The 26584-nt window shown below is 48.3% G+C and overlaps 2 protein-coding genes across 4 annotated transcripts in view; one reads left to right on the top strand and one right to left on the bottom strand.

Moving 5' to 3' along the window:
• Window positions 1–2194, bottom strand: part of GAMT (guanidinoacetate N-methyltransferase) — a 5395-nt gene extending 3201 nt beyond the window's left edge. Inside the window, exon 1 of the mRNA XM_068997038.1 lies at window positions 2102–2194. The gene's annotated coding sequence lies outside the window, so the exon portion shown is untranslated. The remainder of the gene's footprint in view (window positions 1–2101) is intronic.
• DAZAP1 (DAZ associated protein 1) lies at window positions 1422–26584 on the top strand. 3 transcript variants are annotated; one of them, XM_068997034.1, is made up of 12 exons: window positions 1422–1597; window positions 7714–7754; window positions 8181–8347; window positions 8612–8677; window positions 9231–9338; window positions 11582–11630; window positions 15905–15987; window positions 19270–19423; window positions 20829–20858; window positions 21291–21431; window positions 22179–22361; window positions 25589–26584. In XM_068997034.1, the coding sequence occupies exons 1-12, from the start codon at window positions 1566–1568 to the stop codon at window positions 25759–25761; spliced, it is 1227 nt and encodes a 408-aa protein (XP_068853135.1). In that variant the 5' UTR covers window positions 1422–1565; the 3' UTR covers window positions 25762–26584. The 3 variants fall into 3 exon arrangements, with proteins under 3 accessions (XP_068853135.1, XP_068853134.1, XP_068853136.1); XM_068997033.1 differs by having other exon boundaries at window positions 9228–9338; XM_068997035.1 differs by lacking the exons at window positions 1422–1597; window positions 7714–7754; window positions 8181–8347; window positions 8612–8677; window positions 15905–15987 and having other exon boundaries at window positions 9252–9338.

Genomic DNA, 26584 nt, shown 5'->3' with positions numbered 1-26584 from the left:
GATCAGGGCGGACATGGAGGAAGGGGTTTTCCCTGTGCATGGTGCTGTGTCCCACGCTGTGCCCCGTGCTGTGCCACACGCCGGGGCTGTGCCACGGTGTCCCCGCACTATCCCACGCAGCAGGACCCCCATGCCGCCAGCCCCGCTTCACACCACACCCGGGCCGTGCACAGCGCTGTGCGTGACAGGGGTGACCCGCACAGAGCCGGGCTGGACCGTAAGGGCTGGAGGGAGGGTCCCGGGGGGCTGCAGGCGGTGCTGAGCCAAGCGCGGGCTGGGGAGGGATCCTCCAGGTGGGCAACGGGACCCCGCAGGTGAGCGGTGGGACCCCCGGGATGAGCAATGGGATCCCCGGGGATGGGCAGTGGGATCCCGGGGGTTGAACGATAGGACCCTGCGGGTGAGCGGTGTGGACCCCACGGACCCCGGGGATGGGCAGTGGGACCCCGCTGACGGGCAGAGGGACCCCGGGGATGGGCAGTGGGACCCCGGGGATGGGCAGAGGGACCCCGCTGACCCCGGGGATGGGCAGTGGGACCCCGCGGACCCCGGGGATGGGCAGTGGGACCCCGCGGACCCCGAGGATGGGCAGAGGGACCCCGGGGATGGGCAGAGGGACCCCGCTGACCCCGGGGATGGGCAGTGGGACCCGCTGACCCCGGGGATGGGCAGTGGGACCCGGGGATGGGCAGTGGGACGCCGCGGACCCCGGGGATGGGCAGAGGGACCCCGCGGACCCCGGGGATGGGCAGTGGGACCCCGCTGACCCCGGGGATGGGCAGTGGGACCCCGGGGATGGGCAGAGGGACCCCGCTGACCCCGGGGATGGGCAGTGGGACCCCGGGGATGGGCAGTGGGACGCCGCTGACCCCGGGGATGGGCAGTGGGGCCCCGGGGATGGGCAGAGGGACCCCGCTGACCCCGGGGATGGGCAGTGGGACCCGCGGACCCCGGGGATGGGCAGAGGGACCCCGGGGATGGGCAGTGGGACGCCGCTGACCCCGGGGATGGGCAGTGGGGCCCCGGGGATGGGCAGAGGGACCCCGCTGACCCCGGGGATGGGCAGAGGGACCCCGCTGACCCCGGGGATGGGCAGTGGGACCCGCGGACCCCGGGGATGGGCAGAGGGACCCCGGGGATGGGCAGTGGGACCCGCGGACCCCGGGGATGGGCAGTGGGACCCGCGGACCCCGGGGATGGGCAGTGGGACCCCGGGGATGGGCAGAGGGACCCGCGGACCCCGCGCACGCCCCGCCCCCCCCGCGCGCGCGGACTGCCCTTCCCGCCGGCCCCCGCGCGCGCGCGCGGCCACGCCCCTCCCGCCCCTCCCAGGGCGCGGCCCCGGAGACCCCGTAGCGAGGGGCGGGTGCGCGCGCAGCGGCGGCGCTGAGGGAGCGCGAGCGCGCGGCGGGGGGGGCCGGGCCGGGCCGGGGGCGGCGGGGGGGGAACCGGGACACGGGAACCGGGACACGGCCGGGAGCGCCCGCCCGCGGCCCCGCGACCCGCCGCTGGCGCCGCCGCCACCGGAGGGAAGAGCCGGGCGCGACCCCGGAGGAGCCGCCGCCATGAACAGCGTGGGAGGCGCCGATGAGATCGGGTGAGGGGAAGAGGAGGGCGACGCGCTGGGACGGGGCGGGGGGAGAGGTTCGGTCACCTTTTCCCGCAACCTCAGGAGAGGGTCTCACCGGGGCTCCCCCGAGCCAGGAGGGCTGAGGGGGGACCGGTGCTGGGCTGGGGAGGCTGAGGGGGGGGCCGGTCCCGGGCCGGGAGTGCTGAGGGGGGGCCGGTCCCGCCATGTTGGGGCCGTGAGGGCGCACACACCCCCCATCCCGTCACGTGACCGGCGCGCGCGCGGGGCTGCGGCAGGTGCGCGCGCCCAAGGTCACCCGCCCGCGGCGCTTCCCGCGCCCGCCCGCACCGGATCCCCCCGTGTCCCACTCGCGTCCGACCTCGTGTCCCTTCGTGTCCCTTCGTGTCCCTTCGTGTCCCTTCGTGTCCCTTCGTGTCCGCCTCTCCTGTCAACTAAGGCGGAGACGCGGGGCGGGGGGACAACACGCCGGTGGAGGGAGGGGATTGTCCCGCTCTGCTGGTACGGCCTCACCTTGAGTCCTGCGTGCAGTTTTAGGCGCCACGATGTAAGGAGGATACCGAGGTGTTAGAGAGAGTCCAAAGGAGGGCAGCGGACATGGTGAAGGGCTTTGAGGGGAAGCCTTAGGAGGAGTGGCTGAGGTTACTTGGTGTGTTCAGCCTGGAGAAGAGGAGACTGGGAAGAGACCTTATCGCAGTCTGAAACTTACTCGTGAGGGGAAGCAGAGGGGCAGCTCCGATCTCTGCTCTCTGGGACGTGGGGCAGAACCCGAGGGAAAGGCTGGAGCTGTGTCCGGGGAGGTTTAGGCTGGATATCAGGGAAAGGTTTTTTTTTCGCAGAGGGTGGTAGGCACTGCCCAGGCTCCCCAGGGAATGGTCCCGGCCCCAAGGCTGCCAGAGCTGCAGGAACATTTGGACAACGCTCTCAGGCACAGGGTGGGATTGTTGAAGAGTTCTGTGCAGGGCCAGGAATTGGATTCGATGGTGCTTGAGGGTCCTTTCTGTGATTCTGTGAACCCGCTGGAGACTTTGTTCTGGTGACTCATCAGGGCCGCCCCGAGGGGCCTGGGCTGGAGGAGGGGGAAGACGGTGGGACAAAGGCAGCACTGGGAGCTTCCCCTCGCCCTCCGTGTCCCCCCGCAGCCCTCCGGAGCTCCCCTCTGCTGTCCTCTGCTCGGGATGCGTTCCAGGCAGGAGAATCCCGCTTTTAATTGTTCCCGGGGCTTTTTGTGGCTTCAAACCGAAAACCTGACACAAGTCTGGTTCTTCTGACGTGCTTTTAGAGTCATAGAAAGGCTTGGGTTGGAAGGGACCTTAGAGATCATCCAGTTCCACTCAGTGTTACTCTGTTTGAGAGCTGTACCCTAGTGACATTGAAATTATCAGACTGCAGACTTGGGCAGGGTAGAACTTGAAGTAGCAAAAACCAAATTAAAAAATCCTTGACTGGTTCTTCCACTTCAAGTTTTGGCACAAAATTTGCCCATCAGAACTGGTCACCTTGCTTGAAAGTGGAAGCATAAACCACTTGTCCCGTGCTGCTTTGTAAGCTGCTTATTTACTGCATGTTCTTTATTTGTAAATCCTAAAAATACAGGAGGCAGGATAAGTGATTGGAATATCATGTTGGAATGGTTTGGGTTGGAAAGAACCTTAGAGATCATCTAGTTCTAACACCTACTGCATGAGGCCTGTTTAGATATGTAGGTTTTGCTCTGAAAGTGGTTTTATTTGCTCCTGGGCCTTAATCACTGTCTGATGCCTTATGAGAGACCTGATCAGGTCTCACTTCTCGAGCTGTAGGTGAGCGCCAGGCTCCAGGTTATTCTGTGGAATATCATCAGCTCCCCTCCTGAGCAAGCTCGGCTGTCCCAGAGTTTGTTCCCAGTCACAGGCTGTGATCCTTTGGAGCTGTAATCAGATTGGGAAGGATTGGGGGTTAATCAAAGAGGGAAATTTTATTTATTTTTCTCCCCCAAGAGCGCTCAGAGGGAAAGGTGAGAGTGTAGAACAAACGACAGCTGCTCCAGCCCTGGGAAGGAAGCTCTGGTTTAAAGCTGTTGTGAGAGGCAAGTCTGGAGGGGAAGTTATGAATTCAACTGCTTTTCTAGGCAGAGGTTTTAAGAAAAAACACTTACGGAGGCTGTAAGCCTTGCAGGTGTGTTGGCATGGGTAGGGAGGGGCCTTTTGAGTGTTATTTGTTGTAATTAATTAGTACTTGGGGCTGGTTTGGATGAAGAAAAGTGCTGATCCTGGTCCTTCTGTCCTGCAGCTGATGGGGGCTGTGCTGAGGTGTTAATCAAACTCCTTATTATTTATGTAGGCAAAGAGTTTGTGCTTCTGTTGAGTTTTGGTGGTTTTAAAATACCTGTACATGCTTTTTTTACTAATTCTGGGATGATTTGCTCCAGCAGCAAGTACGTTTATAGCAACAAAGAATAAATCAGCAATTAAAATTCTCACAGGAAGCAGTGAGGTGGAACACTTGGTTAAAACTTATTATTCAGCTGCAGCTTCTGAGGAGTCATTATCCCACTTTCTGCTCCTGAAGTGATCCCTGTGGGAATTGTGCTGCTTCAGGGGTGCTGCACCTGTTGGGGTCTCACTGCTCATGGTGGACAGACGCACCTGCCCAAAAAACAGGCTGGTGGTTTGTGTTGTCACCTGGCTGTGCTGGGAGTGGCTTTGCATTCCAGTGGGGATGGACTGTAGTGTCCTCCAGCCTATAAATTTGGAGCTTTATGGAGGTGTGTGAACTAAAAACATAGAGGAGCCTGAGGGGAGACTCACCACGGTCTGCAGCTTCTTCCCAAGAGGCAGCACCAAGCTCTGCTCTCTGGGACCAGGGGCAGAACCTGAGGGAACAGCTGGAGCTGTGCCTGGGGAGGTTTAGGCTGGATATCAGGAAAGGTTCTTCCCCAGAGGGTGCTGGGCACTGCCCAGGCTCCCCAGGGAATGGTCCTGGCCCCAAGGCTGCCAGAGCTCCAGGAGCGTTTGGACAGCGCTCCCAGGGATGTGATTGTTGGGGTGTCTGTGCAGGGCTGGGAGTTGGACTCGTATGTTTGTGGGTCCCTTCCAACTCTGGATATTCTATGAGCTTTTTATGTTTCTATGAATTTAATAACTGCCAGCCCATAAACTGTTAGGACCAAAAGTTTTCTGGGATGGAGCTTGGGTAATGCCTTTGGAAAGATGCAGCTGAGTGTGGGGGCAGGAGCACTCACACAACCATCCTGCCTCACTGCTGTCCTGTACGATACCACATCTCGATTTTTATAAACTCTGGCCCTGCTCAGTGTCTTCAAACCACGGAGGATCCCAAGGCAGAGAATTCCTGGCTTTTGGTATTCCATAGTGTGTGTATGAACCAGGGCTGTGTATTTCCATACAGCTGTATTACCTCAGGCCTCGTTCCTACGGTATAGCACCGTGTCCCGCAGCCATAGGGAGGAGGAGGAGGAGAAGATCCAGCAGGCAGGAGTTGTGCAGCAAGATTGATTTATTTAATTATTTTACAAACTCTTTTATAGACTTTTTTCTTCTTAGTCTAATTGGACAAAGGACCAGCCACCCCTTGGGGGTGATTGGCTAAAATCCTAAAACATCCATTGACAAAATATTTTTCTACTATACCATAAACAAGACTTTTCAAGGTTGCAGGTGACTTGGTTGTTTACATACTCTGCTACCTCTTCTGTGAGAGAGAAAAGTCTCTCACGGACTTAGAAAATAGCAAGAAAATCCTTGCTAGCAGCATTTTTGTATCTACACAGCTGCTGGAGCTGGCCTTGAGCAACCCAGCTTTGCTGTTTCAGTCCATGTAGGGTGACTACAAATAATTCATGGTGGAATTAGAAGGTTTCAGTGACCTCCCTCCCTGCAAACAGCTTGGTGTTCTTTCAGAACACAGCTGGTACTTTTACAAGGATGTAAAATAGATTAATCTTGTATACCAAGCTATCAAATTTAGTTAAAAATACCCCAAAACAAACCATAAGCCCAAATGTGGTTGGTCAAGAAAATGTCATTAGCACATGTCAAAACTTTATTGTGAATATAGCACTAGATCAGCTGGGTTTACTTTGCTGTTAGGAAATAGAGGTACTTATTCTCCCTAAAAACAACGGCACAGGGAGCAGAGGGATTTGTGCCCAGTGTGTGGAGAGGGAAGGTGGTGAAGGGACAGTTGCGGCAGCCACCAGGATGGCCACTAAGTCTGGCTGGTCCCAGAACACGACCTGTTGCTGCGAACTGGCTGCTGTTGAGCAAGGCCCTGAGCCTGTGCCAGGAGCCAGCGCGCTGCCAGAGGGAGCTGGGGGCACTTTTCCAATCCTTGAGGAAAACTTCGTCATCCCGAACATGCCCGCAGAAAACAGGCCTGCTTTGAGAGCGGGCAGGGCAGGGGTGCCATGTCCTGTCCCCGCTCTCGGGGAGGGCAGAGGAGGGGTGGCACATCCCTTTGCATTACGGTAACGCAGCAGCAGATGCAGCCGCTGTCTGCTGTGACACTGAGGGCTGTCTTTGCCTTGCATGTCACCAGCTCAGTTGTTTTCTGGCTGCTCAAGGAGAGGCTTTGATCAACGCTTAACAGTTGGTCTGTTTTTGTGAAAGACAAGACTCGTGTCACGTCTCAGCTTGTAACTTAGGAACAGAGTTTGCCTCAATGGAACAAGGCTCGTAGGTGCTGTGTAGTATTGAATTTTGTCACTTTGGCTGGTGCAGAAGGGTCGTGACATGATGTCATATCACAGAGAAGTGAATCAAAGTGGAAAGGGACAAGCTGGTTTTGTCAGTGAGCTGCCCTGCTCCACAGGAACTTCCAGTTGCAAGGCTTTCACTTCCCTGATGCTCCCATTGCACCTGCAGCTCTTACTGGGGCTGACCAGGCTCTCCCTGCCGTTATCTGCTCCTGAAAAATGCACGTGAGAGGAAGTTTAATTTTTTTTTTTTCAGGAGAAACTCAAGTTTGCCCATGTAAGTGAGGATGCAGGAATTCCCACCACCCTCAGCTGTACCAGGGTATAGGTGAAGGCGAGTAGAAGACAAAGCAGAAGATGTTTTTTCTTTTTGAGGTCTGATTGAGAACTAGAGGGCATCCCCCAAAAATAAACTCTCCCAGCACTTGTCAGTGCAGAGCCATTAACAGCAGAGTTTTTCACAGAATCACACAATCTCCTGAGCTGGAAGGGATCCCCAAGGATCATCAAAGCCCTGTACAGGACAACCCAACAATCCCACCCTGTCCTTGAGAGCGTTGTCCAAATGCTCCTTGAGCTCTGGCAGCCCTGGGGCTGTGCCCATTCTCTGGGGAACCTGTTCAGTGCCCCAGCACCCTCTGGGGGAAGAACCTTTCCTGATGCCTGACCCTCCCCAGGCACAGCTCCAGCCCTCCCCTGAGTCCTTCTCCTGGTCCCAGAGAGCAGAGCTTGATGCTGCTCCTCAGGAGAAAGCTGCAGAAAGCTATGAGGGGTTTTTTTGGGTTGATTCTTGGTACTGACAAGGGCCAGGTGTTGAGGTGGCTATAACCAACCTTTAATTACTGAGTAAATGACTGCTAGAAGTTTTGTCCCACCCAGGAGTTGATAAAGAGCTGCAGAGCCGGCAGCCTGGAACAGAGCTCCTCTAGACCAACCCAGGTCCTTGGGCATGCTGGGACACGAAACCCTGCAAATTTGGGTGCTCTTTGCAAAGGAAGAGTTGAATCAGTTTTAGGCAGTTTAGTTTGGGGTTTAGCCATGACTTTCTCATCTGCTTGGCGCTATCTCGAAACTGGGCTGTACAATGGTTTCACAACTGATGCTGGATTAGTGCTGCTCTGTTATTTAGTACCTGCTGCACAGGTTTGGCTTCTGTCTCAGGCCTGAGCTCGGCAGTTCTACTTTTGCTTTCACCCCACGAGAAGGTGTTGGCAGCCAAGTGAGTGTTTTGTGGTGAGTGAGGGAGGAGCAGAGAGCAGAGATGGAGGAAGGGTTTGGTTTAATCAGCAGCTTTGAGCGCGGCGCCAGCTTTGTAGGGTGTGTTGGAGGCCACAGGACCCCCAAACCTGTCCAGAAGAGCTGAGTTGTGCCTTAAATAAGATGAAGCATCTGCTGTAGCCCCTAAATCTGCCCTGTGCTTCATTTGCAGAAAGCTGTTCGTGGGTGGCCTGGACTGGAGCACGACACAAGGTGAGCAACGTGTGCTGCAGGCACTGGGTCATTGTGAAAACCCAGCCAGGAGCTCCTAACAGGCACTGCTGTGGTGGGGAGATTGGGCTGAGAGTCTCCTGCTCCTCTGCTAATTAATAAAACTTTCTGTAGAGACAGCTCAGATATATGTTAATATTTTTAGGTTTATACTATTTGGTGCTGAAGTTTTTGTCAGCTCAACAGGCAACCCTTTTTATAATCACTTTCCTACTATTTTCCATTTGTATGAGTGGAAATAAACTGTTGTCTACCATTTGTTTACAGGAAGTAATATGTGATCATTTTTAAAAGATGAGTTTGAAGTTGTTTTCCATGTTTGCTGATCTGTTGTCTCATAATTGCAAACACAGTCTGGTGTTGTTAATATCTGGTTCTGTTTAATACTTGCTTTTTTTTCTCTGACAGAAACTCTTCGTAGCTACTTCTCCCAGTATGGAGAAGTTGTAGACTGTGTAATAATGAAAGACAAAACAACAAATCAATCTCGAGGATTTGGATTTGTCAAATTTAAAGATCCCAACTGTGTGGGAACAGTGCTGGCCAGCAGACCTCATACGTTAGATGGCCGAAATGTAAGTTGCTTTTGTGTTGTTATTTTTTTTCCTGCACCAGATTCAAAGATTTGCTTTAAATTCTGGCTCCTTATTTGCAGAGGGTCAGAGTTAACCTGGTTGTTGGTTTAAAAGATTTATTGTGAGGCAGCTCTGACTCCGTGGCTTGTGTTGCTTTGCTCTGAGGAGCTGCATGTCAGCAGTGCTGGGTTCAGCTGCCACAAATGTAACTTTTAGAGCAAAATTCTGCATGCTGAGGTCTGACCAAACTGGAACTTCTTCCAGATTGATCCAAAGCCATGTACACCTCGGGGGATGCAGCCAGAGCGGACACGACCGAAGGAAGGATGGGTAAGGAAAGATCCCTGTGTATCCTGCCTGTTGTCCGAGTTCTCTTGAATTCCTTTGGATTATATCCATGTTTTAAGGGCAGAAGTCAGTATGCAGACCTCGAGTGTAGATTGTATTCCTAAAAATTGTCTTTTACTTAGATTTCCATGGGCAGGCTCTGTGCAGAGCAGCGTCAGTTCGGGTGTGGTGTTTCTTAAGCTCTTAGTGGTGCATTTAGTGGAGTTCTTCAGATTTGAGAGCGGCGTCTGGACGGGCACTGGCAGGGCTGATGCTGTTCCAGCCCCACTCCACACCCTGCAGCTTCATCAGATTTCAGTGTAAAATGAGTCAAGGGCCTCAGAACACAGGCCCTGCATTCCTGGTCCTCTGAAGAACAGGGAACACTGAACCTCTGAGCTTGGAATGTGGCTCCCTTTCATGGCTGGGAGACTTCAAGGCTAGAGCACTCCCCCTGAGCCTTCCAGAGCCCACTGTTCATGGTTCAGTGTAAAGTGATAGAAGCAGCCAACCTTATTGTCCTTCTGACTGAATTTTCTCCTCCTTGATTTAGCAGAAAGGATCCAGGAGCGATAACAATAAATCCAATAAAATTTTTGTTGGTGGGATTCCTCATAACTGTGGCGAGACAGAGCTCAGGGAATACTTCAAGAAGTTCGGAGTGGTGAGTCCTGGGGGGGGAAGGTGCCTCCCCTCCCTGCTGCCTCCTCTCATATTTCCTCAAGCTGTCACATTTGGGGGTAATTTGGACAAACTGCTGGAGGGGCACATGAAGCATTTTGTGAGAAACTGATGAACATTCATCATCTGGAAATGTCTCTTGGCAGAGCCTACTGCTCGTGTGGAATTTACTTTGCTCCTTCTGTCTCCTCATGTTTAAGTCTACTTGGTGCATTATTCTGTCCCTTCTTCCAAAAACTCCTGAGGTGGCTTAAGAATGATTCTTTTTATTATTATTATTTCCCTCCCCCCCACTTCTCTTGATACTTTACAGCTGGGCAATTAAAAATGTCTGCTGATTATTTTTTGGGAACAGCAAGTCCCTCAATGGGCTGAATTTTAAGATCCTGGTCTTTGTCTATGCGTACAAATAGGTTAAATTTGTGTCTCCTGCCATTATTTTGGGAGCAGTACCTGCCTTCAAACCATCTGGAATCTCAGTTCTGGTGTCCCTAGAACCTCCATTCTGAGACAAACTGCTCCTCATGCACCTTTTTAAATTCACTTTGTAACCTTGGACTGAAATGACTGTATCTTCTGATTATTTTTTTATTTACTTTTAATTCCCATTTATCCCAGCTCTCACTGCCCCTTTACAGTGGTAAACTACTGAATTAAATAATTCAGCTGTGAATAAGTTTGAGGAACTTAAAAATTGCCTGAATTAATTTCAGGACTGTGCTGGTAAAAATAAACTTGAATGGCATTTAGTGTGGTTTTTGATACTTCTTTCAATAACCTTTCCCTAACATTTCTTAGTGGCAGCAAAAGAATTTATTGAGAAACAAATTCTTATCAACAGTTAAATCAGTGTTTAAAATTCCATTAAGATAATTTATTTAAAACGCAAAAAGCAACAGGTAACAACTGTTTCTTTAGCTTGAAAGGCTGCAGTAGACTGATAACAAAAACAGGGAGCACGTTCCACAGCTGTGGAATGTAGTTTCTAAAGGCTCTTCCTCACAGACTTGGCTTTCCAGCTGTGCCCTGGATGCTGGGGAGATACAGGGTATGTCCTGCAAGTGTAGAAGGCACCAGCCACAACTGTAAGTGCCCTTAAAAGTAAGTAGTAGCACTTTACTCATAGTATAGAAATCAGAAAGTCTTCCTGGAGTTGTAATGAGTCCTTTGGAGCAGTGGAGTCTTGCAAATGTTTTGTGGCTACGAGAGTGAGGAGACCAAGGCAGGCACTGATTTTTAGCCCTGGTAATTGCTGGGTTGTTAAGGCCAGGGTGAAGAAGGGGATCCAAATGGAGCAGTGGAGGGACAGAGCTGGCACTGTCCCATGGCATAATCCCCACATTGATCCCCAAGCCCCAGCTGGTAGCATCCAGTAGGATGTGCTCAAGTGAGTGCAGTAACTCAAACCCAAATGTTTTCCAGCTGTAAGTAAAGAGTTTAAAATCTGACACAATTTTATCATTTTTACTCACGAGTAAAAAAAGTATCCTAAGATTGTCTTGAAGATGTGATTCCACAAAATCACACCCATTTTGTGACCAATTTTCTTCATCTTAGAGAATTCAGAGCAGTTCCTTTCAGCTGTTTTAATGTTGACATAAACATTGCACCTCAGGTTTTGTTTGAATTGTAGCTCACAGTGGTGCTTATTCTTAGAAGAATAATCTTGAAGCCTTTGAACAGCTTGCAATTTCCATTTTTTCTTTTTTTAAGTTAAAATCACACTGATACTGCTCATCCAGAACTTAGAGGGGTTTTGTAAAGCTGTTTAAAGGATTGGTTTAACTGGTGCCCTGGGCCTCACTCTGGTGCTCCAGTAATTCAATCAGAGGAGCCCTGCACGTTTGTAAAGGTGCCTGCAGCTCAAGCTGCTTTTCATAGTGAAAGTGAAAATAGTTAAAAATGGGGAAGTTCATCTTTTAAAAAGCTACACTGATGAGTTGTTGGAAGACAAACCTTCAGGGTGTGTAATAGGCCATAGTGTGAGTACAAACAGTGCAAAACCTCAATGTTAAATTAAAATATGAAGTGTAATGAGACAATAGAGATGAACTCAGGCTTTCTAAGCTCCCAGGAAGAGCAATATTCCCTGGTTTTGTGCTGGTGCTGGGATGATGGCTGCAGTTGAATTGTGCTTTGTGGGTAGAGAGCAGGAAGCAGCCGGTGGTGACTGTTCCAGCCCTCCCCTGGTAGCACAGTGAGTAGAATCTCCCTTCTCTCTTCCAGGTCACTGAAGTTGTAATGATCTATGACGCAGAGAAACAGAGGCCCCGAGGTAAAGGCTGATCTAGTTTGTCCTTGAAATTTCTTCATACTCTCCTATAGTCAGATGGCAAACTATTTCACACCATCAGAAAAGGTAGATTTATTTTTTTTTTCCCTATGTTGCCTCAGGAAAAAGACTAACTCACTGGGCAAACATCACTTCAAGTCTAGACTCTTCATCTCCAGCTTCACTTGGGTCTGTGCATTTCAACTCAGATGTTTCATGCTCGTTTATGGGTTGGGGTTTTTTTTTATAGTTGAATGAAATTTGATTCTCAAGCCACTCCTGTGGCTTAAGGTACTTTTGAGGGGGGAAAAAAATCAGCAGATTTCCCTCCTGTTTTACTTGAAAGGTACGTTGGGTCTGTAAGTGCATGGGGGGTGCTCCAGCCAGAGCACGAGACAGGGCAGAATCCATCCATCACCTGCTTTTTGTTTTGGTTAAATGGCTTCACCTCAAATTAAGGAAAAACTCTTCTTAAACAGCACAAAATAATTGTGAAATATATATCTGTATATTTTTACTTGGGATATACAATCCCTGTATACCTGCTTTTTAAGAGGGGGGGGAAAAAAAACCAAAAACCTGGAAGATTTACTAGATATTGAACCAAACTGGGAACCTTTGGTCAAAATATAAAGCAAGTTCCATGTCACCCACGTCCCTTTGCATCCACCATCTGTTTGCCAAGGAAGAGGCAATATTTTAGCACGTGAAGCTTAGCTGTGCTCCCACCCCGTAGCATGTTGGACATGCTAGAGAATAGTTTGCCATCTGAACTTTCATTTCTCTTCTGCCTCATTATTAAGAAAATATATCCTTCACTTCATATTTATTAAGCTGTTAAGTCTTAGTTTTATTTTTAATTTAGACATACATCCTTAGTGACATATTTAAGTGTTTCATAGTAAAGTATGGTAATGTTAAGTAAGTTCTTTTTTTGTTTCTTTTCTCTCTGTGAATTGTTTGACTGTGATTAACGATATCTCTTTAGATTTCTTCTCTCTAGGTGATAATTTATCACAGAGGTACAGGCCAGTTCCGCAGTCAGAGGAGGGACGGGCTTTGTCTTTTATTGGAGTGTAAACGAAGTTTCAATATATTTGTTTTTTTGTTTTTGTTTTTGTTTTCTTGCTTTAGCTATCCTAATCTTCTTCCAACAGATACCTTTGATTTAAGCAGCACATAAATTCATCTGTTTCAATGCTCCTAGAGCAGCTGGTTTTGGATAGAGGAGACAAAGGCACTGGCACTCGAATGTGATTTGGGGCTGAAGTTCTGAAGTATTTCAGTAATTATTGTATCATCTCTATCTTTGCAATATTTAATCCCAGCCTTGCAGCCTCTGAGCAAAAGGTACTAAAACATCATGCCTGGTCTGGATTAATCCTGTCTTAATTAATGGCTTCTCTGCTTCAAGCTCTACTAAAAACAAAACAGGGAAGGGAGGGCTTGGGGTGAAAAGCACAAGTGCCAGGTGGGGGAAAGGTCTTGTCTCCATCCACAGAAAACTTCTCCCCTAATTCATCAGACTTGTTAAGCACTTCTTGAATTCTGTCTCTCTGCCTTTTGTTTCTGTGCTGTTCCAGTCTTTTTTTAGTGTGGTGACTAACAGCCATCTCCCAGAATGGCCTTGGCAGTCCATGGGGGGTGCTAGGAAAAATTGCTCGAGTTTGTATTGGGTATTCCTGGTTGTGCATCCCAGAACACATTTTCTCTTGCCTTCTCTCTCTGCTCTGTGTTCTCTTGCTGCTCCATCCTCTTATCCTTTTAATGACTTTTGATAAAATCCCAGAGGCCACTTCTGTGCCATCTCTCCTCTGACCTTCCTGAATTTTGCCTTCTCTCTTTACCACCCTTCCTTTGGAGGTGCACATCAATTTATTGGTAGGAAAAGTGAAAATGATCCCTGTTCCTAATCCCTGTAGCATCCATTTACCTCCAGCTCCTCAGGAGAGCCCTGGGCACCAGATTCTCAGGTGATGTCCTTGAGGAGCTGCCTGGTGTCAGGTATCCACGTGATCTTTGCTTCTTCCCAGTCCTGCCTGCTCCTGCCAGCTCTGCCTTATCCAAACTCTTGCCACAGCCCCAAGCAGCAGCCGTGTTACATCTCTGAAGGAGCAAAGTGGCTTTGATGCAGTCTCAGCTTCTCCTGATTCCTGTTCTTGGCCAAGCCAACAGCTGGGAAGGGATTTCCAGGTTCTTGTTGTGTCTGTTCGCCTCCTCCCTTGGCTGCAGACCAGCCCCATCGCTCTGGTCTGGTTCTCTTGGATTCCTGCTGGATGCAGTTCCTTTCTCCAGTCTTGAAAAGAGTCCTGCCCTTCAGAAACTAAAGCTGTGGGTGGTGGGTTTCATCACTTCTGCTCGAAACTTCACCTTGGAGTTTTGCTCTGTTACTCTGATTTCTTCACTCTTCCTTATGTTGTGATGTCTGGCCCTTTTAAATCCCCTTTTTAAAATTTATTTGCTGCTTTCCTCAGTGACCTCTTGCTCTCTCTCTCCACCCCTCAACCCCATCCCACAATCTGTTCCCCTCCTTTGGCTTTGGAATCGAATTGAACAACAACCTTCACATACAGATGGAATGCATTGTTTTTCTTTCCCATCTCTTTTTAGACAAAGGCTGGAATACTAAACGTGATTTAAATACAAACACTTTTCCTTTGGCTCCAACACTTGGATTTCTGGTTAACTCAGACAAATATATTGTGATGAAATGCTGCTCTCAGCTTCGAGGCTGCTTTCATCACAGCTCCACAAAACTTCGTTTATACTGCCAGTCTCTTGTGTGTGGGAAATGCCAAGTTTTTTCCTTTTTATTTTCAGTTTATTTTAGTGATGTCTTTTGCTCTTGTTGCTGACAGCAGAATTTGACCTGCTGGAATCTATTTTGGCCTGTATCTTTGTGTATTTTTATATATATATATATATAAACTTTCTCTACACTAGGCCTCTTTGGGCTTACCCAACACAGTTGGATAAGCGTGGAGAGACATTCCTGTGCTAGATCCTGTATTCTGTAACGCTTTAGAGCAAGATTTGGCTGCTGTCAGCACTAGCTGCAAAGCAAAACGCAAACCAAGGGGGAAATCTTGGGTTTCAGAAAAGCAGAACCGCATCCATGTTCCATAAACGCTTCCCACGCCGCACCTCGGGTTTCTTTTCTAATTTTTATTGCTCTCCCCCCTTCCCCCCCCCCGTAGCTAATCCAAAGAATGGCACAATTCCTGTACTGCATGTGTCCCTCCCTGCCCTGGGTTGTCCCCACCAGCAGCCAGTGGGTGATGGCATGAAGCAGCCGCCGTGTCCTGGGGGGGTTAACCACTATTTTGCCACTCTCTCGGCTGTATCAGCAGCTACAACCTATGTGCAGTGGTTCTCAGAGTGACCTCCAAAAGGGAAGCTTTGCCTCCTTTTCCAGAGTTTTCTCCAAGCATCAAAAGCTGCTGGATCCAGCTGAGCTGCCACCAGCCAGGGCTGTGGTCAGGTGGAAGGGAATGAGCCACCCGTGGCGAGCTGGAGCAGTTGGGGACAAAAAGGGCTGGGAAGTTGTGTAGATTTTCGAAAGAAAACCAGCAGGAAATACAAGAAATAAACCAGATTCAGGACGTGGCAGCAATACCACGGTCTGTGTAAGCAACACCTCACAGGGGTTGCTGTGTTGGGAAGGAGTAACACCTGTTCCACGGTTTTTCTCCAAGGTGTGGAAAACTTGAGAACCTCTGATGTAGGTTGTTAGTTTCTGAAGCTTCTCATTCATCCATGGAGTGGTAAAATTTCTCATGCTTTAACAGCTACATTTCAAAACCAACTTTCTTATTTTCCACGGAAAATATTCCCTAACTTGAAGCTGGGCTAAGGGATTGGGAGGAAGTTGCTTTGCAGCTTTGGGGAACAGGGATATATGATAGGTTTTCCTTGGGAAATTAGGCTGAATCAAAGGGAGGAGCAGCAAAGTTGCTTGACTCTAATCTGCTGTCCCACAAGTATTTTGATTTTAGCAGTTTTTTTCCATTTCCTGGTAGGTGGATGAGGAATAAAATCAAATTAAAAGCCGGTTAACGAGCTCAGTTTGAAGCTGCATGTACGCAATCGAGACGAGGCACTAAAGCCTCACCACAGGAAGTATCCATTGCAATTTCCTCAGAGTTTTTGCCAATTGAACACAAGTGTCGTTATCTGAAACCCCTGCTTGAACCCTTGGTCTGCCCCTAATACTGTTCATCATCCTGTTTTGTGTCACAACACCCTGCTACCTTGATTCACTCTTCGTCGTTGGCTAGGTTTTGGATTTATTACTTTCGAGGACGAACAATCAGTGGACCAGGCTGTCAACATGCATTTTCACGACATCATGGGCAAAAAAGTGTGTAGTTGTAGTTTTATTTTACCTTAAGAAAGAACCAAGTCTTGGGCAACGAGCGATTTCACTGGGGAATCCAACTTAATCGTTGATGGGAGAGCACAGCAGTCCAAATTCAAGGCTTTATCCATGAAGGTGGGGAAAGTCTGAGTTTGCTGGAGGAGGGCAGGTAGGATGGAGGCAGCCTGAGGAAGGGAGGGCTTGGAAGCCTTGAGGATTCAGGCTGTGGGCTCTGCTTGGGGTGAGGCCTTGTGTTTACAGACCTGGGGGCTGCTCTGGCTGAGCAGAGCTCGCACTGGGATGAACTGGTGCTCACTGTGTCTGCTTTGAGCACTGCTGTGATGCAAGGAGAGAAACCAGTGATTTCCAGCTGTTGGAAAAGCAGAATCCCAGTGAAATCCAAGTTGTTCAAGGCTTGGTTTAAGATACCACTCCTTCAGATGTGTACTCGATACTCAAATCTTGAGGTGGTGTGAGACAATCTGCTTTATATAATCTTAAACTTTAAAAGAAAAAGGGAAAAAAAAACATCCTGAAGGATTGGTTTTTTAAAAAATTGGGTCACTTACTGTGAAACTTTGATACCAACCCACGTACTCTATATAGTATTTAACCACAATGCAGTTAAGTGACCTCTGGTTGTTTCATCTTCATACTGTGTTGTCAGCAAATGGGTGTTGGATAGGGAGGAAGTTTTTAGGCTCCTTTTGATGTTACTCAGCAAGGAACATGCTCCTACCTGTGGAAAAAAAAACCAACAAAACAACCTAAAAGCAAAATAAATTGTTGCAGGAGACCCAAGTTTTATGTAGAGAGAAAAGAATAATTTAAAGAAACATGAACCACAGGAAATTCTGGTAAATTTAAGTCCTTGCAGCTTTATGGTATATCCAGTTTTTAAAGGAAATTGTTAAAACTGCTAAACCTGGAGTGAGGGGGTTCAGGGAGACACAGAAGATTCTCACATTCCTTTAATTATTGCATTGTATGAGTTTTTAATATTCTTTAAAGTCTTTTATGTGCTGATATTTCATAAGCCTTCCCTTAGCTAGCAGGGGACACGTTCTGCATATCAGTGAAGTTCTGGTTCATTTTACACTATAGAATGCCTCTAATTCCTGTGAACTTGTTTTGGGGTGGAGGGGTGGGTGATTTCCTGATCATGGAAACAAAGGAAGGTGCTTGTGGGATCCAGAACATCAGTTCTTGGTTCCTGGTGTTTTCCTCCCGTGACGCTGCCAGGTGTGAGCAGATGCAGTAAATCACATGGGGGTGTGCATGGATCACCTGTATCCCACCAGTATTCCCTGATCTGCCCTTGGAATTGCCTTCAGCAAGCCACTGAAGTGGGAGCTGATCCCACAGAGCAGCAGATCTAAATGGGAACAAAGGATAAACATCCACGAGGTGCTGGGAGAGGGTGGAGAGCCCAGTGTGAGCCTCCAGATGTCACCTCATTGCTGCTGGCTTTGGAACACAGCACTGAGACTTGGAGTTCTCAGCAATCCCCAAACAAACCCAATTCCAACCTGAAATCATCTATTTTTGCCCTTTTTTTCTCCCCACTTTCAGTGACAAAAAGAAAAAACAAACCAGGATTCAGGGATTTTTAGCTTAGAGTAATAGAGCTCCCTCAGTTCTTGGGGTAAGCTGGGCTTTAGGCAGGTGTGGAATTTGAACCTTCCTATCGCACAGGGAATTTCCAGTCCTCAGTTTGGCAGTTCCCCACTTCCAAGTGTGCACTGAAAAATTAATGGGATTCTTCCACAAGGATTAATGAGCTCCAGATCCCCTTCTCTCTCCTTCACTGCCTAATCATGCCTGCTTTAAAAATGGTATCTCTGTCTTTTTGGTAATTAAAAAGGTATTGCTGAAATGAATCCATATGTTGTTGAAGGGGGGGGGGGAGAAAAATTAAAATTACAAGAAGGCCTCTGCTTTTGTAAGCAATAACCAAATTCCCTCAAGGCAAATGTGTTAAGACTCATTAATTTGAGTCCTTTGAAAAATTCCCTTGGTTCCTCTCTGGAAGGGCCTTGAGCTGACAGAGATTTGGTTACTGTCATGTCTCATGTCCTTGGGGCATCGGCGGGGGGGGCATAGGGGGCTTTGTCCTTGCCTTGTGCCTGTTTCCTGTTTGTTCTCCGACATGAATGGCTTTTAAGACATGGCAGGAAGAATTCTGAATACTTTATTTTCCATACTACTCAGGCCCATTGATGATTGAGATTTATTTTCTTTGTACTCTGGCACCCATTAAAATTAATCATGGAAAAAAAAAAGCCTCGAATTCAGCAAGTGCTGAGAGGGTTTCATTAAATCAGAACTGGATTTTTTTTTTTTTTTTGAGAGGTTTATGTTGAATGTGCAGCTTATTTTAAGTAGGTCAAATGCACTTATTCCATGGCTGGGAACACTAGGACATTTTATCTTGGAATGAAATAAGTTAAGCACTGTGGCTTACTAATTTTTAGAACAGGAGGGGTTTTGTCACTGACTTAACACAGTATGAAGATTTGCTTCTTATTGACTCAACTGTCCATTTTTATTACTTGCATGTTTGTTTACTTTTTTGTTAGATGTAATGTAAGATTCTCTTATCACATCCATTCCCTCTGACATTGTTTGAGTTAATTGAGATTCTTTAAGCGTTAGCCTGGGGAAGGTAAGTCTTTATCTTCCATTAGACATTTAAATAAAATCTTAAGTTTAAAAAAAAAAAAAAAAGAAAACAATACCAAAAAAAATCAAAAAAATGTGTGTTTCTCAGGTATGAGCAGAGCTGAAATTGCAGTTAGTTGGGGTGGGTTAAACTGTGACTTCCAAATGGACCCCAAACATATTTGGTTAAAGCATTAGTACCCTTTTTCAGAGCAGCCTCTTCACTCAAAATTCTGTTTTTTTTTAACTGAAAACATCATCTTTGTATCTCCTGCCTTGAACATGAAATCAGTCTGTCATTAATGTACAAATTCAGCTGTTTTAAGTGCAGAGCTGCTGTAAGAGGGTACTGCTGTTTTAAGATTAAAGCCAACGAGACTGAAGTGATTTGTAGGATGCTTTTCTCGGAATCCCTCGACAGTAGGACTTGTAATGTCTTACCATCACCTACACTGTACCTGAGAAACATTGTAAATTACTGGCCTTAAGTTTTAATAATTAAGTACTTAGACATAAGTCATAAGATGCTAAGTGTAGTCTTAAGTGTAACTGCGGGTGTGTGTGAGGGGACGGGAGGTGCGGGGGCCCCCCCAGCCCTCCTGAGCGCTGCCTCTGTTTGTTTAGGTGGAGGTGAAACGTGCTGAGCCTCGGGATAGCAAGAGCCAAACTCCGGGGCCGCCGGGGGCCAGCCAGTGGGGAAGCAGGATCATGCCAAGCGCTGCCAACGGCTGGGCAGGGCAGCCCCCTCCGACCTGGCAGCAGGGATACGGCCCCCAAGGTACTGCCCACCCTGCCCAGGGTGCTGCCACCTCTCCAGCCTCTGCTGTCAGCTCTCCGGCCTCTTCAGCTCGCTGCACTTTGGTTTTCTGGCCTAGATGGTATTCCCAAGGTTTATCTCCCCGCTGGGTACTGATAGCAGGAGGAAATTTCCACCCCCATCCCAGTCCTTCCCAAGGTTTTTTCACTGTTTTTCCCAAAAATCCATTTCAGTGGCAGAAGGCAGCGGGTTATGCTGGGTCTGGCACGTGTCCCAGGTGTGTTTCACCTGTTCCCTTTGGAGCTGCCTCTTCCCACATGGAATCTCCATGGGCTGGGGGAACTCAGAGAAGGTGTTGGGAACACTCCAGGTGTGACTCCAGCTATGGAGAGAGGCCCCGATGACAAATTTGGTTGAGATATGACTTTTCAAGGATGAGACAGTTTCAAAGGAAGTTATCAGGAAAATCTGAAAGGGATGCGGGGGGGAAATGGATGGCATTGCCTTTGGATTTTATTGCTTAATGTAGCTTGGGAAAGCACCAGGCAGCTCTGATGCAGTGCACACCAGGAGCCCTGCGGGGCTCGGGAGCAGCCACGTGCCTGGGTTTGATGGCTGCAACCCCCCCGAGAGTCCAAAGGCAGGATAAATACACTGAGTTCATCCAAAGACAATTTTGATAACTTCTGGAGAAATACAGCAGGATAATTGAGTTGCTGTGACTGAGAGATGAGAAATGTTCACCTGGGGGGCTGGAGAGAGCGTGGCTGCTCCATCCCTGCTTGGATGGATGGAAGTGCAGCACAGGGATTGCTCATTTCCCCACGGTGCTGATTAACTTGAAAGCTGCAGCTGAGGGTTGACATTGTGCACAGATGTGCTAATCTGCAAACGGAGAAACTCCCATTATTTTCCATGCAGTGATTAGTAGGGAAAATGATATCTGATCTCCTGGAAAGATTAATGTCAGACACGAGCGCATTTATCCTTCAATCTCAGTGCTGCACAACGGGTGGGGAAGGCTTTTTTATGCTTCAAAAACTGCAAAAATAACTCAGATAAACCTGGTAGTCAATTAAGAATCTCTTGGATGTGTAGTCTGCTGGGATTCTCCAGGGTTTTGTTCTCTCTAGTACTATAGTTTCTTGCACTTGGGAAGTGGCAGCTCTCGAATGCTCCATCTGATTTGGGTTTGGGAACTGCTGTCTCTTCTGAGTGTCATTTGCTGAATGATTCAGAGTCTTTCCAGAATTGCACATTCAGAAATAGTCCCACAATGTTGCTTGGGCCATAAAAATAGCTCTGTAAGGGACATGGGGAGGATACCCAGTCTATCCCAGAGCCAAATCCTTCCTCTTGCATCATCCCTGCTCCGGAGTGCGCAGCTTTCGGTGATGTCTAAGGCTCTTTTTTTGTTCTGTTGTAGGGATGTGGGTGCCAGCTGGACAGGCAATTGGTAAGTACATTATATGGGACCAATTCTGCAAGGAAAAAATCCTCCTGAGCAAAGGCACGTCTTCTTTAAGCATGCACAGTGATTTGTGGATTTCTGTAGGATTTAACTTACATTTAAAAGCTTGATTGAATTTGTCCTGGAAGAATGAAGGGGAAGACAGTGGATTCTTAGCAGCTCAGTAATGGGAGCTGACACACATCCTGCTGTTCCAGCCACATTAATTTGTTATCAAGGGATTACATGCTGAACTGCAATTATTTACAGTGGGGATACTTGGAGGACAAATATTTCCCAAAGTGAGGATTCATAGAGGGCTGAGCCTGCGTTTGAAATCCACCCAAAAGCCTTACCCCGTCCTAGAGGAAGCTCACTCCAGCAGCAGCTCCTTGGTATTGATCTGCTTCAGTTTTTGGGTTTCTCTTCCTTTTCCAGGTGGATATGGACCCCCTCCTCCGGGCAGAGGAGCTCCTCCCCCACCACCACCATTTACCTCATACATTGTCTCCACACCTCCCGGGGGATTCCCGCCTCCACAAGGATTTCCACAGGGCTATGGCACCCCTCCACCATTTAGTAAGTGACCCCCAGGAGCTGGAGCACATCCAGCTCCAAATTCAGCTTTTACCTTTTCCTCATCATTTGCTGGACTTGGATTTTCCCCCTGTGTTTCACCTATCCTTAATTATTTTTCCCAGATTATATATTCTGAGCTATAATTAACGACAGTAGTATTCTTTTCTTGGATGCAGTAATCATTTCTATTCTCTAGTTCAAATCTGTGTTGCTAAATAAATTCAGATACATTGTGCACCCTTGTTAGGACATCTGAGAGAAAACTTAGAGCTCACTGCTGGTGACCTGGGGCCAAACACAGGCAGGGTTTTTTGGAGGAGCTTAAGGAATTGAGGTCATAACTGGGACTGGAAATAGAAACTGGATTTTAGCACCTGCCTCTCAGGCCACTTTTCAAAAGTCTGTAACAAGCCTGGTTTAAATAAGAAGGTGGAAAATAGCACCCAGTTATCTCGAGATACTTTTTCCTCCTAAAATCTTGGATAATACAGCTTCCTTATTTCTCACATTAGTGTGAGCACAGAGTTTGGTCCCCAGTTCTGCTTTATCCCTTTCCCTGTGCTGGCTGCTGCTGCCTTTGGGGGACATTTCTCCTACCTGTGCAAGGTGAGTTGCTGAGGTTTTTGAGCCGTAAGGGTGACCAGTGTGTAGAGGTGCACAAACACTTGGGGTTTAATAGACTTAGAAATATTTTTAAACATTTTAAGCCAAGCAGGATGTTGGTGTTCACCTGTTCTGTCCTTTCAGGTTTTGGTTATGGTGCTCCACCTCCTCCACCTGACCAGTTTGCCCCTCCTGGAGTCCCTCCTCCACCTGCCACTCCAGGGGCAGCACCACTCGCTTTTCCTCCACCACCACCACCATCTCAGGCAACTCAGGACATGAGCAAACCCCCGACTGCTCAGCCAGAATTCCCTTACAGTCAGTTTGGTGAGTAACTGCTGGAACTTTATCCCCTTTCCCTTCATTCTTGGGTACAGAGTGTTGGACACAGTTTGCTACGGGCACTTCTCCAGGATGGGAGTGCTCCCACCTGCTCAAGCCATCCTTAAATTGTGCAATATTCTAGCCAGAGGGAATTTTCTTAGCTCCAAAGTGTTGCTTTTGTGCTGTAAAATAACCTTCAGGGGCTTCTGCGCTGCCAGGATGAATTCCTGGTTTCCACTCTCCCCGAACCTCTATCTAAAACTTCCCACTCCAAGAGCTTCACTGAGCTTGTAGTGAACTTTTTTTGTGTCTCCAGACTTTGGAGAACAGACTTCAAGAGGAAGAGCAGCATGGAGACAGGCAGTGCATGTGTAAGGATCCTAACTGGTGCCTTTTCCTCCCTTTTCCCATTCCTTCCCCGTCTCTCTGGAGGTGTAGTTCTGTGCAAAGCTTTGTTGTGTTCTGTAGGTAACTTTGAGGTAGAAGGCACTGAGGTAACAAGTTTTAAACCAGGCAGACAGTACTACAAAAAATAAATTCTTCTTCAAATTGCTAAACAAGTGCCTGTGCTCCAGAGTAAAATTGCTGCTGCTGCTCCCTGTGGGAGCTCAGAGGGAATTCTCATTCTCATTTTGCTCTTCTCAGCCCTGTTTTTGAGCAGTGCTCTCTGAAGATCTCTGCAGAGATCTCTCCAAAGAGCTCTGGACTACTGGGGTTTTTTTTTAAGGGACTGTGATTGGTCAGTTTTTACTTCTGAAGGGGATTTTTCATGCAGCAGCCCCATGGATGCAGGCTGTTCCCTGCTGGAACACGTTCTCCATGTGGTAGGGCTGCCTCAAGTTCCTGCAGAAACTGCTGTGAGATGAACGCAAAATTTATTTAAATAGATAATATTAATATAGATAATAGTTCCAGCAATGTAAAGTAGCCTCTGAAGAAAGATGAGCTTTTGAGATATATTTGTAAAGCAGCAGGTTCTGATGTTGATGAGTTTGAAATGTTTTTTCATTTGTTTCTTACAAACACAGTTGATTTCATGGATAGTTTTTGCCCTTGTGACTCGAGGAAGTTTTTCTTGCTCTGCCAGAACTTGGCTCTTTGCAGATTCTTTTTGAAGGGTGTTGAACCCTACTAAGTAAAGTACAAATCCTGCACAGGCAGTGGGGAGCCAGAGTTTGTGATGTGTTGGAAGTTTAGGAAGAATCTGATGGAGAAGAATTTGATGGAGAAGGACTCTTCATGTGGAGCTGTAGTGACAGGAACAAGGGGAATGGCTTCAAACTGGAAAAGAGCAGGTTTAGATTGGATATTAGGAAAAAATTCTTCACTGTGAGGCTGGTGAGGCCCTGGCACAGGTTTTACAGAGAAGCTGTGGCTGCCCCATCCCTGGAAGTGTCCCTGATTTGCATATATTTACGTAAATGTGTAAAGTTTTGTGGGCTTTAAAGAGCCATGGAGTTCCCTGGTCAGTGTAAGGCACTGTAAGGTTTACCCAGGCTGGGCAGTGTCCTAAATGCTGCTGTGTGTGCACCTGGGATGAGTGTCAGCACTAGCACTCACCCTGCAAAATTAAATTGATTAATTACATTAATTTAAAATAATTAAAAATTAATTATCTCCCTGCAGGACGCTCTTGAGGCTTGTCCTTGCAGTCCCCTCGGCTCTCACTAGGCTGGGTTTCTCTGCTCCAGACCCTTCAGGCCACACCCCAAAGCTTTGTCTCCACTCCCGAGGTCAGGCTGAGCAGGGAGGAGGAGCCTCAGGCAGCTCCTGGGAAAATTCACCGGTGTTCTTTGGGCTGTTGGGGAGGGTGAGAGGCAGGAATGGGGCTCAGATGCTGGGGTTTTGTGTCAGGGCAGTGCAGCTCTTCAGCTGTGCCAGCTAGCTGGGTGAAACCCCACAGCTGAGCTGTGTCTGCCACCGTTCACCCCAAAGCCTGGCCAGGCTTTATCCCGGTAATGGATGCGGGCTCGGATTCTGGAGCCAGACACTCAAACCATACAACTGGCACAGCCCCAGGGGGAGCAGAGGGGCTGGAGCCAACCCAGGGATGGCAAGCAGGGAAGGCAGAGAGTCCTGAGTGGCTGTGCAGGTGTGGGCTGTGGGTTTCCTTTGTCACAAACAACTTGAGCCCTCTGATGAGCTGTGGTTTGCAGCACTGTGTGCAGGGAGAGCAACTCGAGGGTTGTGTTTTTCCACTCCCAGCCTCACCCCTTGGCAAACAATTCCATTGTAGTTTTGGGCGCCTGCTTATCTGTGTCTGAACAAATGCCAGGAGGAGCATTTGGAGCTCCCAGAGCCTGAGCTTGCTGTGTTTTAGTGCTCATTAGTGCCAGCAAGTCCTGAGGGACAGGCAGAGCTTGAAATTGAACTGCTGAAGATGTGCTAAGAGACTTTGTTTGGGATTAAGAGAGTTAAACCTGCTCTAAGCCTGCACAGAGAGAGGCAGCACTGCAGAAATGCTCTTGGTAATTAGGAGCCTTAATAGCATCTTTCAGAGCAGAGGCTGGCACTGATGCCAGGATTAAGAGTCATATTTAATTACGGGAATTTGAATTAAATTTCTCAATTCCTCAGTTGTCTTAATTTACATCAAGTTGTAAATTTTGTGTTGGTAGCAGGAATTCCAGCCAGTATTTTCTCTTGGAAAGAAAACCTTTTTTTTCCCCTATCCCTAAATTCTGCTCACTCCAGAGTGGTCTGTGGTGTGGGTCCCAATATTTATGTGTGTTTTGAAAGAGAATTTTAGGATTGTCTGTTCAGTGCAGGAAGGTTTTTGAGTGTCCAGGTGATGGAGCTGAGTGGGCAAATCCAAAATCTTACAACTGCACCCTCAGTCTGAGGCACTGGGATATTTCAGAGAAAACTTCCTGCCTACATCTCTTACCTGTACTGAATCTGACAGCTTTTAGCCAATAAAAACCCAACCCAAAATGAAACTGCTCCCAAGCACCCCCTGTGAGCCACCCCAAAGCTGTGAGCAGATGGTTGAACTGCCTGCCTGGCTGGGATTACCCCAAACACAGCCCCCCCTTCCTGCACACGTGTTCCCTTCTGCCTTTTGTCCCTTTCCTCTGCGAGGAAGGTGAATCCCTGCAGGAACCCAGAGCTGCCGCTTCTGCCGGACGTTGTTCTGGGGTGTGCTCCCGCCAGGGAGCGGCGTCCAGGCATGGGATTCACTCCTGTGGCTGCTCCTGGAAGCTCATCCTGTGCCTTTCCCTTCTCCCCAGGGTATGGACAAGACTTGAGTGGGTTTGGACAAGGTTTCTCTGATCCCAGCCAGCAGCCCCCTCCCTACGGAGGCCCCTCGGTGCAGCCATCCAGCGGCCCCCCGGCTGGAGGCAGCGGCTTCGGCCGGGGACAGAACCACAACGTGCAAGGATTCCATCCCTACCGGCGCTAGCCTGGGCTGGCAATCAGGGAGTGCTGTCCACAGGGATCTCTGGGACCAGCTGAACCCCGGGATCCCAGACTTCTGAACTTGTGACAATCACATTACTTGATGGAAGAAAAACCTAACAACAATTTTTTTCGGGGGGGGTGGGGGCAGATGGCTTCTGAAGGCACAGCTGTGGGTGTTTGGACTGCAGTTTTTAAAGATTTTCCTTTCTCTAACCCATCAGCACAAATAAAGAAAATGTCACTGGTTCAAATTACAGGGTTTCAAAAATGTCTTCAGCTTTAATTCAAAACTTCAGGTTTCTTTTTTTTGAAATTATTTTTCCTGAGCCTTTGTTTTACCGTATATTGTAAACTTTTATGTTTAAAAGAAAAAAAAAAATATATACATTTACAGATTGTGAAATTTTTAAGAGAAATTTTCTACTATGTATGCTGGCTTATTTTTTAATTTAAAACAGGGTTTCCGTGAGCGCTGTCGGAGGTGGGGGAAGAGCTGCAGCCCCTCCCTCCCTCCCTCCCCACGGCAGCGCTGGGGCGGAGGGTTCCGAAACTCTGGGAGTTGACAGAAACCTACTGAGTGTATTTTGCTGTTTGTTGTGGGGGGGCAGAGCTGGGCCAGGGCAGGCGCAGGAGCTGCGGACGCACAGAGGCACTTGGGCAGCGCTGGCTCTGGGCTCCGTGCTTCCCACCCCTCGGAATGCCGCGGGCCTCCGGAGGCCTTGTCGAGATGTAGATTTCCCTCAGGCAAAAAGGTTTTGGTGCGTTTGGCACTGAGCAGTGCTGAGCCCTGGTTTGAATAAAGACAAGAACCTTTGGATTAGAAA

Source organism: Aphelocoma coerulescens, chromosome 28 (genome assembly GCF_041296385.1).
Source record: "Aphelocoma coerulescens isolate FSJ_1873_10779 chromosome 28, UR_Acoe_1.0, whole genome shotgun sequence".
NCBI lineage: Eukaryota > Metazoa > Chordata > Aves > Passeriformes > Corvidae > Aphelocoma > Aphelocoma coerulescens.
The sequence above is the reverse complement of the archived record's forward strand: the minus strand, read 5'-3'. Positions and strand labels throughout refer to the sequence as shown.